Source organism: Mustela nivalis (genome assembly GCF_964662115.1).
Source record: "Mustela nivalis genome assembly, chromosome: 16".
In the NCBI taxonomy this organism is placed as follows: Eukaryota; Metazoa; Chordata; class Mammalia; order Carnivora; family Mustelidae; genus Mustela; species Mustela nivalis.
Window position 1 is genome coordinate 22269459 of NC_139035.1, and position 20792 is coordinate 22290250.

Sequence of the window (20792 nt, forward strand, 5' to 3'; positions counted from 1 at the left end):
AAGAGAGGATTGGGCTGGTATCCATATACATTTTGGCCACTTTAAAAAAATCAACCTCTGAAGCTCTGATACAAGTCCTAGCTTTTGAGCAGTCCCCCAACCCCAGAGGGAAGAACTGCTTGATCTAAAGCCAATGGGAAGAAAGGAAGAGAAGACAAGAGCCTTCAGATCTTGCTGGAGGCAATTCATGGGGGCAGAGGTACTTACTAGAATCATAATTTGGTTCATTTAAAGACCAGCTAAATTAAAAATTCATGCTATACGGAGAACCTGGGTGGCTCAGTGGGTTAAAGCCTCTGCCTTCGGCTCAGGTCATGGTCCGGGGGTCCTGAGATCGAGCCCCGCATCAGGCTCTCTGCTCTGCAGGGAGCCTGCTTCCCCCTCTCTCTCTGCTTGCCTCTCTGCCTACTTGTGATCTCTATCAAATAAATAAAAAACCTTAAAAAAAATTCATGCTATAACCTATAGCTCTGAGAAGCATGAAACACAGGGTTGGGTTTAAGCTTTCTAAAATCCAAGGCAAAATCCAAACTATGCACAGTGACATAATATAATTTTTAATAAGTTAGGGGAAAGCCAGTGGCCCATGGAGGTAGAAATTATTCTTGTTAATGAGAATAGTAAATAACTTCTTCTTAGAGTTAGAGAATGAAGTATATCATGAATAGTTCCAGAACCAACTACTCAGAGGCTCAAAAAGATGTTTTATTTTCCTATTTTTTTATGTTCTTAAGTGTAAACCAATACATACCATCAATGTGTGCAATTATTGAAAAGAATGATAAGGTCCAGAAAGTCAGGTCTTTGTTGGTCTGAATGAATCATGTGATAGACCTTGGAATAACTACAGGAATGGATAGATCCTGTATCTCTCAAACAGTCTAAGCTGTATTTTTCTAGATAATTGGTGATTATACCAGGCTCGAGTTCAGAGTAAATCTTTTTGATTTATCTTTCTCACAAGTTTTTGGGAAATATTAGGATAAAGATCTTTTAAGAATTTTTATTTAAAAAACATGTTTGTCAGAGCATGTGTTCCATGTTAGGTCTCCATTTGTTGACTTAAAATGATTCTGTTTGTCTCCAAAGAACTCTGAATCCAATAAAAAATTCTACTCTAATGTAAAGTAGAAGTAGTTTGGTTTCTAAGAACTGAAATCTTATTTAAGAGATTAAGAAAAAACAATAAAACCTATTGGGGGAGAGGACACATTTTAAATTCTAGTTCTTTTATTAACTGGGGAATTGTGAACATTGGTTTAAATGCATCAGTCCTCTCTTAGAAGAATTGGAAGCTGTTGTGGGTCTTTAAGGCACCAGCTTATGCCCAGTTAGCCAGCACAGGCCTAGGGCATGGCAGGGGCCCATTAAGGGTTAGTTTTTTCCTCTCTCTAAAGGAAAGATAAATCATTATAACAGGTATTTTGATTTGAATGTCAAGGAAACAGGAAGTTAAACTGTGTGCCAATTTATATACTCTTTGGTTAGATGACGTGGTGGTTATTTCTTTCTCTCATTATTTTGTATTCTCTGTTCAGTAGTTCAAAAACCATGCTTGCGTTGGTGGTATAGTGGTGAGCATAGCTGCCTTCCAAAAAACCATGCTTTCCACATGCCAGGCATTTGCTAGTCATTGAGACTAGAGAAGTTGAATAAGCAGTTTTCCCTGGGGGATGTCATAATTTAGTAAGGGAGACAGATACACAGTCATACTTCATATTCAGTGTGGAGAACTACAATGCTAGAGATATTGGTGCACGGGAAGGAGGGTGGTCTCACATATGAGTGCACGGGAAGGAGGGTGGTCTCACATATGAGACCATGTTTATGGTCTAAATATCAAACACCAGGGTAGTGTCTGCTGATTTCCAGTTTCATTAGAAGTGGTCAAATGGCTGGTGGCCAAGAATCTCCACAAGAAAGCATTTACCTCAAAGACTTCTTTCTCTCCAGGATTTTACCATCAGATTTGGATGCGCAGAAATTCTGAGACCTATAATTCTCAAGACTTAGGATTCTGCCCAGTTTGCAGTGGACGGAACAAACAAACAAACGCCACATTTGTCAGGAAAATTAGGCATTCAGAATAGGTTAGACAGCAGCACATTTCCTACCTGTAGATAATCATTATGGAAAGTCCAACCATCAGATTACGTATGTGACTACTATTACATCCAGACAGGTTAGCTTGTTTACATGACTCAAACATGTTGTTTTCATTGGTTTCTGATAATCTAATAGGGTTTACCCATTTCTAGAGGCTAGAAAGTACACGGTGTAAGCCTGGCACAGCATCCTCCTCTCTGGATTGGGCATGGGAAATCCAGTGTTTCCTTTGAGACCTCTCTTTTACTTGGCTTCCATTGTAGACCAGCTTCTTTCTGACTGATACATTCTTTCCTTAAATGGATTGATATTTTCAGTCAGATAATTAAGTTAATCAACTATTTCTAACATTCATTTTTTTTTTTTTTTAATTTTTATGACAAAGAGTACCTGCCTTCTTTGGAGACTACCATGCAATGCACTTTCTCTTTGCTAATCATCTTTTGTTTCTCTACAGGTACATGTCAACGCTATATTCTCACCCTGATTTTCCACAGAAAGGGCCAGAGGAGATTAATGAAGAGCTAATGAAAAATGTTAGCCACAACCCCCTTTTACTTCTCACACCACAGAAAGTTAAAAGATATGTTGAGTCTCTATGGAAGAAGAAAAGCTCTGGACAGCCTGTCACATTTACCGATATCTTTGGGATGTTAATAGGAGAAACACTAATTCACAATGTAAGCTATGACTCAATCTATGGCCCTTTTAATACAAGTAGACCCTGTATGTTATAATGTTTTAATAAAAGAAAATGATGTATTTTGTAAACATCACTTGACTCAACTGACCCAATCAACAATGTGTCCTGAGCACATACCCCCATGCCAGGCATAACACTTGTACATTTCTGGCTAGTGCTTACTCATTCTGTGTAACAGTTTTGATGTATAGTGAAGTACTTTTGTATTCTTTTTCTTTGGGGGAAAAAAAAATACACATTTTAACCCTTAACTGGCCACTCAATGGCATTCTTTAAGATGAATACAAGTAATATTGTAATGGTAGAGGCAAATGGAGGTTGCCTAAAAGAGAGTCAGAAAAGGGAGTGAGTCACATGGAAAAAGCCCATTTGACACATGACTACAGTGTGACTTACCATGGGAAAATAAAGCGGGGGAGATAGAGTCAGTTCCAGGGAATCCGGGGTCCAGATTATTTTTTCATGGTTTTGTAGCTGCCAAGTTCTTCAGCTCAAACATAGATATAGCCTTTAAAGTTGTGGGTTTTTTTTTTTTAAATGAAGATAATTACCTCCCTAGAGCTTAATTTTGTTGTTTATTAAAACCCAGAGATTTCTAGAAAACATGACTTATTTTTATTATAAGCATTTTAAGTGTCTCAATTGGAAGTCCTACTTTAAGTAGTTTTCTATCTGTGTTTGCTTCTGTATTTAAAATCATGTCTTTATTTCTTCTGTGGACAGAGAATGAACACTACCTTGAGTAGCTTGAAGGAAAAAGTCAATTCTGGTCAATGCCCTTTACCTCTCTTCACTTGTCTCCATGTCAAACCCGATGTTTCAGAGCTGATGTTTGCAGGTATGTAATTTCCTCTTTCAAAACATTTCCTTGAACCTTTGAACTGTGGTTATAAGCAATTTTAGTTGTCCATTTTCATATATTTTCTCTAACACGAAAACATTGGAAGATATAAGAAAATATTAAGCTAGATGATTTTCTCTTTATGGAATATATTCCATGAAGTTAGTAACTTATATTTCTTCATTTAAATTAGTGAAATAAAAACTATAAAAAGTCATGATTGCAATCTCAATTTTCCTCATTTCTCAGGGACTTTTAACAAAATAGTGTGCCTAGTGCTTTTAGGCAATGCATATTATTTGCTTCCTGCAGCTGTTTTCATTAAATAGGATAATATGATATATGTTTATCATTCAAAACCCTGTTGTAATTTTTATAATACAGTACTTAAAAAGTACTAGTCTGTACTTGAGACAGCTGGTGAACAAAATGCCTCATTTTGTTAAATCTCAAATGTAAATATTTGTTTCTTCTGTGGCTTTTCTTCTTATTGGGTGCTCTCAAAGCCCATGAACTCATGCTTCTGGGGGCCTTTGGCAGTCTTAATCTGCAGTGTGGAAGCACTTCTCACTATAGCTGGTAGGGTTCATCATATTTTTAGGAAAAGGACCTCAGTGAAATCAGTCACACCATAAGCTTGAAAGAAAAGAATTGTGCATGGCATGTAATTAACAGATTTACATCCCGAATCCTTTTCCAATTTTACAAAGCCTTACTTTTTTCAATTGACCTCTCTTACGCAAGAAGAACTTTGCAAATTATTATTATTATTTTTTAAGATTTTATTTATTTATTTGACAGAGAGAAAGACAGCGAGAGTGGGAACACAAGCCAGGGGAGAGGGAGAACCAGGCTTCCTGCTGAGCAGGGAGCCTGATAGTGAACTCGATCCCAGGACTCTGGAGTCATGACTTGAGCTGAAGGCAGGCACTTAGCAACTGAGCCACCCAAGCTCTCCTTGAAAATTATTTATAAAAAGCAGTGCAGCTGGAATGCATCTATTCAACTATTTACCAGTTATATTGACTAAAAACCATCATGCTGATGGTTCAGAAATCACTTACCATATTGATTATTTTATTTAACTTTTGCTACAGCTCAGGAAGTGAGGTATTTTTAGCTCTGTTCAATAGACAAAAAAGAACAAAACCTCAGAAAGATTAAATTATTTGCACATTGCCACACAGAAAGTAAATAGCAGAGCTGAGATTTATTCTTGAAAATCCTTTGTTTTATGAAAATACTGGCTTCTCCGGTTACTGACTGTGTAGACCGTAGTAAGCCAGGTGCTAAGCATGAACTCCCCTCCCCCACCACAGTATATTGCCCCCATTCTATCAGGACTTATAATCTGAAAGATTTACAATAATTATTAAAGAAGTGAAGGCTCAAGAAAGAAGGTACTCTGTATTGTTTCTTGACGAAGATACATGATATTTTTTAGTTGACTTCTACATCTCTTCAATAACGATGAGCCTATCAACATGTTTATATTTTTAAAAAATGATATAAAGTATGCATAGTACATAAACGGTGTCAGACCCAACTTAAGTTTAAGTAAATCTTAAAAATTTAGTGCTCTATGAAAGCTGTATAAGAAATCAGAGGTCTGGATCTTAGCTATAAACAGATTTTATATATGAAAGGTATATTTAATTATTGCATGGGGGTTGAGCATGCATTAGGAGTCTGGGGTAACTGTAGCATGCCCAGCAATAAATAAGGAGCAAGATCTTGATTGTAATGAAGTTTATAGGGAGAACTGAAATTCATTCATATAAGAAAAGTTTAAGCGCCATGATGAAATTGGTTTGGTTTGGTTTTTGCTTTCCTATCATTGGTGTTTTGTGAGGTCTTGGAATGTTTGCAAATAGGTTGATAAATCCTACTAGAATGCTAGTCAAGTCTATGCATAGCCAAATAAGCCATTTTACCCCAAAAGCATTATGATGTGGCCAAATAAGCACTAGACTGATTTGTAAGCCCTGCCTTATTTCTAAGCTGAAATACCTTCGGTGGGTCATTTAATCTTTCTGATTCTTGTTTTCCTCCTTATTTAAAAAAAAATGATATTAATAAACATCAGGTTTATCTTACAGAGCTATTAAGACAATCACCTGAGGTAGGCAGAAGATGGAACATCAAGAAGAGACATAAAATAGTGTTACGATTGTTATGTCATTTTCATAGTCACCTTTTTAAAATTCTCAACTTGAGGCAGTAGCCATTCTCATTGGAAAATCTAACCACGATCATTAAAGAACAAAGGACTGTTTTGGATTCAACTAGAGTGGGAAAGGTTGTTTTATGTACCTTTTGAGCTTGAAGTATCTGATTTGGGCCATCTGCCTCACTGTGATATTATTACAGAGATGGGAGATACTTAACTAAACTTCATTGCTAAACTTTTGAAATAAGGGGGTGCCTGGGTAGCTCAGTCGTTACACGTCTGCCTTCGGCTCAGGTCATGATCCCAGGGTCCTGGGATCAAGCCCTGCTTCTCCCTCTCTTACTCCCCCTGCTTGTGCTCCTTCTCTCCCTGCCTCTCCCTCTGTCAAATAAATAAAATCTTTAAACTTTTACGATAAGGAGGTTCAAAACTGTTTCTTCCAACAGAGTTGGACAAAGCCATCAAGCATGAGTTATGTAGATCTTGTACTCAGATAAGAGATTCAAAGGTGTTATGTTATGAAACTTCAAGTAGCTTGGGTTATTGGGGGGGGGTGGGGGAAGAGAGATGTCTATATTACTTTAAAGTTTGCTTGGATTAAAAATGGATATTTGGGGAAAAAAAGTTGAAATATTATCTGAATAATATTTTTAAAAGTCAAAGAACCAGATTATCTTAACTTACAGAAGTTTTTATCAACTTTATTTCCACAATATCAGAGAATGTTTTTCTTCTCTGTAGAATAGTTTTAAACATTTTCCTCTTTTGAAGATCTTAAACAAATAAACATTAGTTGTTTAAACTGTTAAATATTTTTTGACTCCTTCACTTTACTACAGTGCTTTCATTTTTACATTTCCATTGGTCAATAAATTGTGTTTATTGAGCACAATTTATAAGCTCAACATCATGTTAAATTCTTTGACAGATACTATAAGAGTAAATACATAGTATTTATTATTCTTTGGGAAAGTTACAGTCCCATTAACAAGACAAAAATAAAACATGGAAAATAAATGAGCCATACACATAGAACATTATGATCTCTTAAAGTGTGTAGAGCTGACCTACGAGTAAGATATCATAGAGATTTAATGCAGTCCTAAGAAAGACTTCATGTGGGTGAAGGAACTCAGTTTTCAGTTGAACATGGAAAGGTCTATCAAGAGAGATGAATAGTCCTCTTTGTGCGAAATAGCATGAGAAAATGCTCAGAAGGGGAGCGAAAGTAGGTTTTGGAGAGCAGTAAAAAGAAACTAGCCTTAGTATGAGTTGGTGAAGGTGGGTGGTACATTTGGGAAAACTACTAGTGCCAAGTTACAGAAAGATTTGAATTCCAGACAGAAATATTTTTGTTCAGTTATGATAATGGGAAATATTTGGTGTTTGGGGGCAGGGCAATTAAATTGTTTAGTGTGTTTGGGAAAAAAAAGTATTTTCGTGATTCATGTGGGTAGATTAGCAAGGAAAGAAACAGGAAGCAGTGCTACCATGGTGTTCTCGTAATAATGTTCTGGAGCCAGGGAGATCCCGAAAAGAAGAGATGAAGATGGATGTGAAAAGCCCAGAGGTTACCCGTGAGAAGTGGTAATGAATGGGTTTGATTGTTAGTGAGTAAAAGAGGGGTTTCAGTTTAAAAAACTTCCTTTTGGGGGCTATGATAATGTGGTTTACGGAAGCAGGTAAGGTAGACTGGGAGGAAGGATGATGAGTTCCTTTCCAGGTAAGCACAGTGGGATGTGATGACGGTGTGTCTAAGTGTAAATGCTCAGGAGGAAGTTGGAAATGAGTACCTGGAGGTATAAGAGAGAGGTTCAAGTTTGAAATGTGTGAGTCAACAGCAAAAAGAATAATAGTTACATACTACTCTAGTGAGTCCTTCAGTAAGGACTTACCTTACCTTGAGAGCAAGCTTACCTTGAGAATGTCTGTAGTTACTGTCTGCGCACACACAACATTAATAAAGAAGACATTACTCAAGAAATCATTGTGTTTCAATACTCAAGGGGATAAAATTTGGAGATGGGAAATTACTTGTAGAGAGAACAGAATTTTCCTAGCAACCTCTGAGTCATGGCTAGTCATATCTCACTAACTCCATGTAAATCTTTATAAAGCACACCACTTTCTGGTGAAAGGTATATGTGCCATTCGGCTTTGATTTCCAATGAATTATAATGTGTTCTCATCTCAAGTGTGATTTCATAACTTCCTTGAAGAAAGGTAGAATGTTACAATCAGCCACTGAGTAAAAAATAAATACACATCCACAATCCCTTTTCTAAAACTTTGGGGATAGATGTTTTGGGGTTCAGAATATTTTAGATTTTAAAGTTAAAAAAAATCATTTATTACATAATACTGCCCTAGATTTCATTATCAAATAGAGTGATTTCTCTAATAGAGTGTGTCAGTATTCATATTTAGTGAGATAAATAAAAATTCAGCCTCATATCAAGACTTTTTCCTCTGCTGAATGAATTCAGTCAGATTTTACCACCAAATGAATAGCAGAAAAATTTGTGGATTTTTGAGTTACTTGGATTTTTGATTGTTTGGATAGGCATTTAATGATTTTAGAAGAGGGGAATAAAGGAGTGCAGAGGGTTTTGGGTTAGGCAAGGGTAGATGGTTGTGGGACTTCACAGAGGGTGGCCAGTGAAATTGGACCTTGAACTAAAGGTTGAGAAGGAGCAAGCCTTGTAATTGCACAAGGTAATAGGAAGCATAAAGGCATTGAGGTGTCATGGAGCTTTCTCTTTGAGGAAAATTAAGAAGATTTGTGTGCTAGAGTGGAAGGAGCAAGACCAACATAATGGGAGACTGGTTAGGACATGAGGTCAGGGAGCAGTGGCAAGACTGTCGAAAAGACTTGTTGACTACATTTTTATGTTCAGTATAATGGGGAGCCATTGGAAAGTTTTCACCTGGCATTAGTGTGCTGTGATTTCTATTTTTAAAAATTCATTCTTGCCACAAGTATCAAAAAGATAGCAGGAGAATAGAGGAGAGCTGTTCTAGAAGACTATTGTGGAGATCCAGGGAGAAGGTATGGCAGCTTCTACCAGTAGGGTACAAATGGATGGTGGTCCATGGTGGACAAATGGATAAGCAGGCCTATGTGTAACCATATCTGGTAATGAGCCTCCGGAGCTTGAGGTTTTATAAGTAAGATGTAAAGGGAAAAGAGCTGTCAAGGATCAAGTATAAATTTTGGTATGAATATCTGAAAAGTAGCCCTGTTTAACAGGAAGGGGGTGCTGAGAGTAGCAAGCGTGGGAAGTAGGAATCAGAAACAAGGAATTCATTTTTGATACATAATTAAATATAGTGATAGTCAAGGATATACATGGAATCTAATAGTGGCTACCATTTATAGAGTGATTAAAATGTGCTATGCCCTCATCTAAGTTCTTTACATTTCTATACCTATCAGATTTTCACAACAATTTTACAATCCTCTATATTACTCACATTCTATAGGGACCTAAACACAAAGAACACAAGTGATCTACCAAAGCCTGCATAATTGGTAAGCAGCAAAATGGATTTGAACCCAGGGCTCCATAGCCTTTATTAGAAAGTATGCTTTCTTGACCCTATTAATGTGTTTCTTAAGACATTCAGCATTAAAAACTTTGCATTATAATCTTGAGTCAGAAGAATGATTAATGAGCAAAATTAAAGAAAGAAGAATAAAAGGCAAATGTTAGAAAATACTTTCTTCCGTTTCATAGTCTGCTTGCATTATCAGAGTTTAGTTTCTTCTATCTACTTTGTAGATTTGACATTTGAGCTAACAGTTTTCTGTTTTACATTCTTTACAGTTAAGATGGACTTCGTAAAGTGGGTTCCAAAAAGATGTCTGAGCTTTTAAATGCAAAAGATACTCAGTTTGAGCATTATACATAATAGGCATTTGATTAATTTTTAAAATATTTTAAATAATTGAAAATAAGGCATTGTTAGAAGCGATCTTCAACTGTGTACATTTCTGTAGTATTTTCCTATTAATGGATTATATTTTTTTAAAATGCTTTCAGATTGGGTTGAATTTAGCCCGTATGAGATTGGTATGGCTAAATACGGTACTTTTATGGCTCCTGACTTATTTGGAAGCAAATTTTTTATGGGAACAGTTGTGAAGAAATATGAAGAAAACCCCTTGCACTTCCTAATGGGTAAGTGATCAAAATACTGTTTGTTTGCGTGACTGTTTTAAATCTTGGTGCATTCTAAGTTGTTCTCCATTTTTGCTTGTTTTAGGTGTCTGGGGCAGTGCCTTTTCTATATTGTTCAACAGAGTCTTAGGAGTTTCTGGCTCACAAAATAAAGGTTCCACAATGGAGGAAGAATTAGGTATTATTAAAACATGTTTCTGTTTGACCATATTGTGCTAAACTGATAAATTTTAACATGAATGTATAGAAAATTAAATCACCATTAAGATTGTCATTGTTCTAAAGTTACCAGTAACTTGGTTAAATCAAGTATTTTCCTAAGAATCATCTGTATATTACTTAAGTATTATTCCGACACTGAGGTTTTGAAATTTGTAAGAACTGTTGATTCCTAAGAATAATTTTTAACTGGAGCATCTTCATTCCTCTTTGTCATCATGTATCTAAATGTACTACTTGCATTAGAGAATACTCCTTTTATCAAACAGGGGTCTCTTTTAAAAGATTAGATTCGTCAGCAGTTGAACACAGCGTGATGCCTAAGTTCATACTTGCAACTCATTTACCTCTTAAATACTAACTCACTAGAATTCTGTTAGCTTCCTATAGCCGAGTCATACCAAAAAGGAGGAAAAAATATTTCACATTACATCCAGTAAATTAACACTAATGCTTTTCTTTAAATTTAACTCATTGGCCCTTCCATCACAAATTAAAAAGTAATATTTACAAAACTTGAAAAAGTAGACAGACCCAACTGAGGACCAGAGGTTTTCCATTCATTAAAAGATTAATGACAGGAAGATCGCTTTTCATCAATGAGTAAATTTGACTCAAAGCAAACAGAATGAAACATACATTCAGTGTCTCCCAAGTACCTTGCCAGCTGTTTCCTTATGGCAGTTACTACGGGAAGGAGCCGTGCATGCTAAATCTGAAGGATGGGGCCAGCCCAGCAGAGGGCTATGGTGGAGGGTCCTGTGTATTCTCAGCACAGTACCTCCTACCTCTTCTCTGTCTGTGAAGTATCAAGTATGTGAGGATAGAGTTCACAGAATAACATGAAGGACTTTTTCAACAATCAATTCATTTGAAAAATACTTGCATCTAAAACACTTAATGTAGGATTTGTTTTTTGTTTTTTGTTTTGGCAAGCTGCCCTTAGTTTTTCCAGGCAGTGACAGTTGATTTAATTAAGCTTTATATGCAAAAAACATGAAGCAAAACAAACCCCCAAAAAACAAAACAAAAACCCCACAATTGTAACATTGATAAATACACTACAGATCGGCTTCTAAGGAGTGTTATCATTCCTCCTGCAAAATTGATTTTAGCTGTTTGATATTGATAGTAACTCCACAGAAATTTTCCACCATTTTTAATACTTTCTTCAGTGGTATCACTTGTATTTTGGGGTCGTTCTTCATAAGTAATGGAGAAGTGAGATGTGATCTTACGATTGCACTAGAGCCAACGATTTTAAAATAAAAATAAAAACAATAAGGAAAGCACTGTGCACTTGAACTTGCTCCTGTCCTCTGAGCAGCACTCACTTAACAAGAGGCCAACGTAGCTGGAACTTTTGAGCCTGCTCCAGCCTTAGTGACAGAGCCCCATTTTCTCTAAGAGGCCAAGAGTCTATTGCTAAAATGCTCTGACTTGACTTTTTTTTTTTTTTTTAAGATTTTATTTATTTATTTGTGAGAGAAAGAGAAAGAGCGAGTGAGCACAAGCAGGGAGAGCATCAGGCAGAGAGAGAAGCAGGCTTCCTGCACAGTGAGGAGCCGGATGTAGGACTTGATCCCAGGACCCTGGGATCATGACTTAAGCAGAAGGTAGACACTTAACCAACTGAGCCACCCAGGCGTCCCTGACTTGACTTTTTTTAATGAACATTATACCCGAAATGGATAAATAGCCTGTTTATAACTCTCATTTTATGGAAATAACTAACTCTTCTCAAAATCATGTGAAGATTTCAGAAGCAAAGAGAGAAGGGACAGATGGACCACATGAGGCTCGCTTCTCTGTGCTCCCTCTAGGTTGAATAATCCAGATAAACCTTGGGTTGTTATTTTTTTTCCTCCTATGGCAGGAAGAGAATAGGACTGAAATAACAGATCTGAGGTGGGTGAGACAATGGCTGGAGGCCAAGGAAAAGGAGAGTGTTTATACTAAATAGTCTTCAGAATATTCTTTGTTGGGAGACGTTTCCTTTGGGGCCAGTGGTTTGGCAGCCTGTGTGTCAGACTGAGAGGGAATATTGTGTACTTGAGATCCACCGGCCAGCAGGATGCGTGTTACCTCAGATTAAGTAAGGGTTTCCAGAAATGAGACCAGAGAGGTGACTGAGGGGAATCCAAAGACTCCTGGTGATGCTTTTGTCCAACAGTTGCCCAAAGTCTACCTCTTAAAGGGGTGTTCACAGGTGGTTTCTGTTTTTGCTTCATCCCTTCTGAAGAAAGACATCATGATAAATTGGACCATAATCTGACAGCTCTGAATGAAATTCTTTACACGCTCAAGGAGTTTGGAATGTCTGCATTCTGTGCTTTTGGACAGATGGAACTATATGTTTTACTATAGTGATGGAAAATAGATATACTCAGATATTTAGATACTTATCTCTTAAAAATATCTTTACAAAAGAGAAGTGAAATCTTTTTTTATTTTTTTGTGAACCATTTTCTTAAATGAGAGTATCAAATAAGATAAAAAAAAATGCATATGGGAAGAAAATTTTGTTCTGCTCGATTACATAAAGGACCAGAGACACGCCTAATGTATAGGATACCTAGAGCGGATCATTTCTTAACACCATCCCTCTTCTATACAACTAAACTACTTTGTGTAATAATCACAAAATGAAATGACATTATCTTTTATTGAATTCCATATTGTGTAATCATGCCAGTAAAGTTAAATCTAAAAATTGAAGTCAGCCTACTACCTCAATCTTTTAAAACCCTTCCATTATATACCTTGTCATTCATGTATATGACATTTATGTAGGTATAGTAAACATATACAGAATAATATGGGGAAACTAAATGTTACACACAGATTTCTCCAAGTTTTTGAAGTCCCCAAATGACTCTGTCACTGAAAATTATAAATTTAGAGTTCATTTCTCTGAGTTTAAAACCTTAAAACGATTCTGTCAGTGAAAATTATACACTGAGTCATATTTTTTAAAATAAAAAAAATCTACTGACTGATAGAAGAAAAAAGTCACTATACAGAAAGTGGTTTCATGTAAATGTCCAAAGAAAGTTTGATTTTTCTATAAATGCTGATGATAAGAATAGTCTGTGTACTCCATAGTTTAGGTAATTTTTACTTGAAAAAAAAAAAACTGGCTATTATCTGGATTTTACTCCTGTCTTTTTGTGTGAAGGATTTATGGTTTCTATTTTAGTTTTTATAACTGCCTTCATTTTTTAAAAATTTTATTTATTTGACAGAGATCACAAGTAGGCAGAGAGGAAGGTACAAAGAGAGAGGGAAGCAGGCTCCCTGCTGAACAGGGCATATGATGCGGGACTTGATCCCAGGACCCTGAGATCAGGGACTAAGCTGAGGGTAGAGGCTTAACCCACTGACCCACCCAGGTGCCCCTATAACTGCCTTCTTAATATGTTCTGAGGAAGCGTAAATTCTTGACACCAAAAGACACATTTCAATGAACAATTTTCAGTATTATTGAAAATCAAAAGATACCTTATATTAGTAGCTTTCGTTCATTTTGAAGGAATTGTTCTGTGGACCCTCTGTGTATTTTGCTTTTATCCTGCATTTTCCATCATAAACACCACTTAAACATATTTAATTGAAGAAAAATACACCTTTGGTACAACAAAGAGCTTGGTAGATTTCACTTTGATGGTTTTCCTGAGATTACTTCTGTGCAGTAAATTTTTAAGTCTTGACACCTGAGGTCCTTCAACTGTTTTGGTTTTTTCCCCACAGAAAATATTACAGCAGAGCATATTGTGAGTAATGACAGCTCAGATAGCGACGATGAATCACAAGAACCCAAAGGTAAGAGAATCTTCTCTGGCAGAGGTCCATCAGGAAAGGAACTCCATGTTGTGTCTGAGTCTGTCCCTCACGATGCTAATGATAGTCTCTGCTTAAGCCCCTGAGTGATAGAGAATTGTCATTTTTGGTTCACAGAGAGAATTGATACTGTGTGTATAATAAAATATGCCAACATAAATATCCTGTATGCTCTTTTTTTAATACCTAAAATACTATCCATGAAACAAATGAAGAATAAACTGGAATGGTAGAAATACCGAATTCTAAGTCCGATGAGAACACTAGGCTTCTTGGCTTGAAAATTGTAATATGGGAACATTCTCCCAGGGCTTTAAAAATTAAAATTTCACCTGTAAAAATTTTATTATTGATACAGTGTCATGTAAAAAATTATTCTCAGTCCGTCCCTGAGCCTTATCCCGTTGTCAGCAATCCATCTCTTAGGAAGAGGTCGGCAACGATGAAGTGGGATGAAATTACCAAGAAATTTTTTTTTAATAAAGATTAAGAAATTTTTATTGTAGATATTATTTGTAAGTGTAAGTGAGTTCTTTCACATTTTGACAAGGCAGTTTTCAGCTTGGTGTGGATCAGGACCAGTGAAGTCGGGTCAGGGATAAGGTGAGGTTCAGGAATATTTATTGCAAATGTTATATGGTAAAATGGAGTGATTTTATGTTATATAACAACTGGGTAAACATCCTATGACCCCGTGAATGTAAGCATCTAGATTTTAGAAGATGTTAAAGGTTTTCTTGCTCCAAATTCATTATTTCCCCCCACCACAGTGTGGATATTGGAAGAGCCTGTTTTATCCTTGCTGAACCAAACATTAAAATGAAAATGAGTTTGTATAAACTAGAGTAAAGGCACCTTCTTTGGGAAACAGCTACACAAGCCCACAGCTTGGCTAGCCTTGTAGTTTCTTGTTAAAAATAAAAAAAAATCTTAAAAATTAACCCTGTCCTAGGCAGACAAAACTTTCAGCCAGGCACAAGGTTTGGCCCCTGCTCCCAGTCTCCCCTTCAGTCCCTGTTTGCCCACTGCCTGCTACTTCACGTAGCCCATGATTGGCCTAATTCCATTTATTAGGCAGGAATCTTGAAGGAACCCTGCCCTGGAAAGAACTCTGTCCTCATTCTGGCTCCTTCATACATTTAACTTTAATTTTTTTTAGTTGTTTAGGCCTTTTTTTTTTTTAATTTTGAATTTCCTTTTAATGAAGGGTACTGGTGATACAAATGAGATAAACAGTGTATGCCTAACATTTCTAGAATTAATGTGTATTGATAGAGGGACTGTCAGGTAGGTGTAATAATGGCTTGTTAATTATTAAGAAAATTGCTGTCGATCGTCAGTACATTTGATCACCCCTGCTTATCTTAAGGCTGAGAAATTCAAAAGCCCTTTGAACATGCCTACTTTGGTTTTAGTACTAGCCTAGATTAGAGAATTAGATTCAGGATGTTCTTAGGGTTTCATTAGTTCTTAGTATTCATTTTTTTCCTTTTTTAAATTAACATATAATGTATTATTTGTTTCGGGGTACAGGTCTGTGAATCATCAGTCTTACACAATTCATAGCACTTACTATAGCACATACTCTCACCAGTGTCTGTCACCCAGCCACCCCTCCCTCCCACCCTCCTCCACTCCAGCGACCCTCAGTTTGTTGCCTGAGATTAGGAGTCTCGTATGGTTTGTCTGCCTTTCTGGTTTTGTCTTGTTTCATTTTTCCCTTCCTTCTCCTATGATCCTCTGTCTTGTTTTTCAAATTCCTCATATCAGTGAGATCATATGATAATTGTCTTTCTCTGACTGCTGAATTATTTCACTTAGCATAATACCCTCTAGTTCCATCCATATCATTGCAAATGGCAAGATTTCGGGTTTTTTGAAGGCTGCATAGTATTCTACTATGTGTGTATTTGTACACACCACATCTACTTGATCCATTCATCTGTTGATGGACATCTCGGTTCTTAACAGAGTTTGACTACTGTGGGTATTGTTGCTATAAACATTGTGGTACACGTGCCCCTTTTGGATCACTGCATTTGTTATCTTTGGGGTAAATACCCAGTAGTGCAATTGCTGGGTTGTAGGATAGCTCTATTTTCAACTTCTTTAGAGTAGTTTTAGATTCACAACAAAATTGAGCAAAAAGAACAGAGTTCCCATATATTTCTTATACCTATACATGGAGAGCCTCCCCCACTGTCAACATCCTATATCAGAGTGGCACATTTATTACAATCTATGAAACTACATTGACACATCCTCGTCACCCAAAGTCCAAACTTTAGGGTTTACTCTTGCTATCATACATTCTTTAGGTTTTCACAAATGTAGAATGACACGTATCTAGCATTATAGCTTCATAAGAGCAGTTTCACTGCCCAAAGCCTCCCTGTGGTCTGTTTATTTATTCCTCTACCTCCCCACCTAATGTCAGGCAACAATTGATCTTTTTACTCTCTCCAAAGTTTTGCCTTTTCCAGAACTCAGATTGTTAGAATCATACAGTATATAGCCTCTTCAGATCAGCTTCTTTTTCACTTAGGAATATGCATTCAAGTTTTCTCCATGACTTTTCATGGCTCCTTTTTTTAAATCACCAAATAACATTCCGTGGTCTGAATGGACCAGCTTATTTATCCATTCACCTATTGAAGAACATCTTATTTGCTTCCAAGTTTTGGCAATTATAAAGCTGCTATAAACATCCATGTTCAGATTTTTATGTGGATGTCTTTTCATCTCCTTTGGGTAAAAACCAAGAAACATGAATGCTGGATAAAGCGTCTGTCCTGTTTGGCATTCCCATGAGCATGCGTGAGTGTTCCTGTTGCTTCACATCCTCACCAGCATTCCGTGATGTCAGTATTTAGGATTTTGGTATTTCTAATAGGGGTGTGGTGTTATCTCATTGATGTTCTAATTTGTATTTCCCTGGTGACATATGACATGGAGCATCTTTTCATATGCTTACTTGCCATTTATGTGTCCTCTTTGGTGGGATGTCTGTTAAGTTCTTTGGCCATTTTTTAGTCGGGATGTTTGTTTTCTTATTGTTGAATTCTGAGGGTTCTTTGTGCATTTTGGATGACAGTCCTTTATCAGATGAATCTTTTGCAAATATTTTCTCCCAGTCTGTGGCTTGTCTCCTCCTTCTCTTGAGACATCTTCATTTTTCATCATACGATTTTGAGCAAGGTCTTTAAGAATTTTAAACTTTAGTTTCTTTAAATCTATACTGGCATCATTTTACCGGCTCTCACAGGATTGTTATTATTATCAAATTTCAAATGCATACAAAGAGCTTTAAGTAAAAGGCTATGCAAAGAATAGTTAACTTGGTACTATAACTAAAAAGCAGTGAAATCATTTATCTGTTGAATGCTGGGTTTGTCCCACAAATGATGCCATTTCCAAATATCTCATAAGGAAAGTAGATCTTCTTCTGGTAGAGAAGTGAGGCTTATTTAATAATAATAACAATGATGATGATGATACTTATGATGGTGAAGAAGAAGGAAAAGGGAAGAAGAGGAGAGGAAGGAGGAGGAGTAGGAGGAAGCTCCAAATATTTGGAAAATAATTGGTATCTTCTTTGTATCCTATGTAACCAGAAAATATAAGTCACTCACTATATTTTTTTAAAAAGATTTATTTATCTGAGAGAGAGAGAGAGGGTGCATGCGCGTGTGTGCTCAGAGGGAGAGGGAGAAGGAGTCCCAAGCAGACTGAGTTAAGCACGAAACCTGATGCAGGTCTCGATGTCATGACCCTGAGATGGCAACCTGAGCTGAACCAAGAGTCAGTCGTGTAACCGACTGAGCCACCCAGGCACCCTTGAATCATTCACTTTAAAGCCCAATTTGTTCTTGTGAAAGATTTTCTTTGTCATATTTTGCTTTAGAGAAGTGTGGGAGTAGAAAAATACATATATATTTTTTTGTGAGTATCTGAATCGGCTACTGAGAGGTCTGTCTGTTCATTTACTCAGCTCAGTTAAGCCAATCTTTGGATTTTTTTTAGATTAAAAAAAGTCAGTATGTCTTACGATTTTATGTATGTCTAGTTAACACGGATTAGAAATTATGAAATTTGAACATAGACTTTCTTTTTTCTCAAATACACACAGATGCAGTTTTATATATGCGTGTCTATTTATACAGAGTTCCCAGAAATCTGAATAGAGGGATGCTGGCAGGTGAAATTATCCTCCACCACCCAGCGTTCCTCAGCTTGGATTATGAATGAGTAATACTGATGCGAATGAGGCCTCTGCTGCCGGTGCCACCAGTATCTCTACTACTAGCCCATGTTTCTAATGAATCAGTGACAGGCCAGGCATTTTCCTAAGAGAGGTACATGAGTGGACTGTCTCAGTTCATCCTCGCACCAGTACTGCGAGGTGTCCTGATGAAGAAATGAAGGCGGAGAAGAGTTATGGAAACTGGTAGGCGGTGCAGAGAGGATTGAAATCCAGACTGTCTGACTCTGAAACCAGTGTTCTAAACAACGACACAGGGCAGCTTCCCAGCAGTGGTGATATGGGCACAGGTTTTAAAGGAAAAGCCATTTAAAACTGCCTCTTCTGGAAGATTGCTGAATTTTAAGACATGTTGAAAGCATGTGTTTAAATTACATGGTTTTAAATTCCTGACTTTATAAGCAAGGATGAAATAAATGATTGTTCACAGAGTGTTTACTGAGCAGCAGATACGTGTGTTGAATCCTTCAGTTGTCTCCGTTTGCGTGATTTCTGCATGTTTACTAAACAGGATAGGGGAGGAAACTGAGTAATGGAGAGGAGAGGATTAGCTACACGGAATTTTCCTGTGTGTGTGTGTGTATGTATAGCCAGAGAAAAGGAAGGAAAGGACTAGAGGACAGAAAGGGAAAAGTAGAAGTTTGCCTGGAAATTTAAGAATAGACCAAGTAACACATCAAGAACACAACCTATAGGCTGACTATAGGTAAAGAGTAAATTAAGAACATCTTAAGAACAAAAATGATTAACTGAAATATTTGCTGTACTAATTTAGACAAATAAATGTTTGTTGAATCAAAAGCCATAGAGCTTCACTATTAATCTTAACATTCAGTTGCCAAAGATTTTTTTAATGTTTATTTAAATTCAATTTAGTTAACATACAGTATATTATTAATTTCAGGGATAGAATTTAGTGATTCATCTGTTGCCAGTAACACTCAGTGCTCATTACGTCACGTGCCTGTTAGGGTACGGAGTCGACCACCCCTCAGTTAGACAGAGGACATTCTCGATAATGCAAGTCACACAGCGAGGTTTATTTCCAGCTAGCTGGGGTCCAAGTATCTGCCTGGCGCAGCGGGTTTCAACAAGGACCCTGAGCACTCAAAGCCAAGGGTTTATATAGCATTTTCAAGGCACTTCTTCATGGCTACATACATATCTTAAGCCCCATTTTGACAGTTTGTTTAACCTCTTGCCACCCCAGCATCACCCTGGAGCCATCCTAGTGGTTAAATGAGATTTAGGTTTAGAAGAAATTTAACTTTATTTACATTTCCTTCTGCCTCAGCCTCCTTCAGGTTTATGGTGGGGAGGGCGACCTTAGGCCTTGAGGAACTGAGCCATTTGTCTCTGGAAATTGGACCACTGAAGAGGTATCGTTTTTGTTGTAAATCACCAGGACATTTGCAAACCAAGGGAGACTCCTGTCTTGCAGGATTGTGATCTCTGCAAGTTAACTCTTTGTTTTTCTTGAACATCTGGCCCTTGTGACGCCATTCGCCTAACCACCATGGTGGTATATGATTAAGTTGTTTCTTAGATTTTAGCTACTTTCTCTTATCTCAAGTTAAGTGTGCCATGTGGGCTGGTTAGGGACGCTCAGTAAAATGACTTCCCGGCCTTCAGGATGGCCATTCTTATGCTAACCCACTCTTACAGTGCAAAGTGCCAACTTTTGCCTTGCCATGATGGCTATACTTATGTCAGGGCTAGACTCGAGGTGGGTACAGCCTTGTTTTTCTTGGCCTCCACACCTGGAGCTGGTTTCTGGGACTTGTTTTTAAATCCCCTGGGGGAAGGGGAGCAGGGATAGTAAAATAGGTCCCTACAGTGCCGTCCTTAATGTCCATCACCCAGTTACCCCATACCCCCACCCACACCCCTCCAGCAACCCTCAGTTTGTTTGCTATAGTTAAGAGTCTCTTATGGTTTGTCTCCCTCTCTGATTTTGTCTTATTTTTCCTTCCCTTCCCCTATGTTCATCTTTCTGTTTCTAAAATTCCACATGTGAGTGAAATCATATGGTATTTGTCTTTCTCTGACTTATTTCACTTAGCATAATGCGCTGTTTCAACCATGTTTTAACCATGCCATTACAAATGGTAAGATTTCATTCTTTCTGATGGCTGAGTAACATTCTATTCTATACATGTGTGTACCATATCTTCTTTATCCATTTATCTGTTGATAGACATCTGATCTTTTTCCATAGTTTGGCTATTGTAGACATTGATACTCTAAACATTCGGGTGCCTGTGCCCTTCAAATGGCTAACAGACACATGAAAAAAGTTCTCAACATCACTCGGCATCAGGGAAATACAAATCAAAACATGATGAGATACATCACACTGGTCAGAATGGCTAAAATTAACCAGTCAGGAAACGATAGGTGTTGGTTATTGCCCTCGCCCCACAAGGACGACAAGAACCCTGGTTCGGATGCATCTTCTCTCTCTTTATTTC

At 37.3% G+C, this 20792-nt stretch overlaps 1 protein-coding gene across 3 annotated transcripts in view; it reads left to right on the forward strand.

Annotated features, from left to right (window-relative positions):
• PLA2G4A (phospholipase A2 group IVA) overlaps positions 1–20792 on the forward strand; it is a 162815-nt gene that overhangs the window by 107892 nt on the left and 34131 nt on the right. For all 3 annotated transcript variants that reach the window (XM_082704068.1, XM_082704070.1, XM_082704069.1), the window contains 5 exons: positions 2564–2786; positions 3533–3647; positions 9864–10001; positions 10087–10179; positions 13971–14042. In XM_082704068.1, the coding sequence (XP_082560194.1) occupies positions 2564–2786; positions 3533–3647; positions 9864–10001; positions 10087–10179; positions 13971–14042 (641 nt within the window). The remainder of the gene's footprint in view (positions 1–2563; positions 2787–3532; positions 3648–9863; positions 10002–10086; positions 10180–13970; positions 14043–20792) is intronic.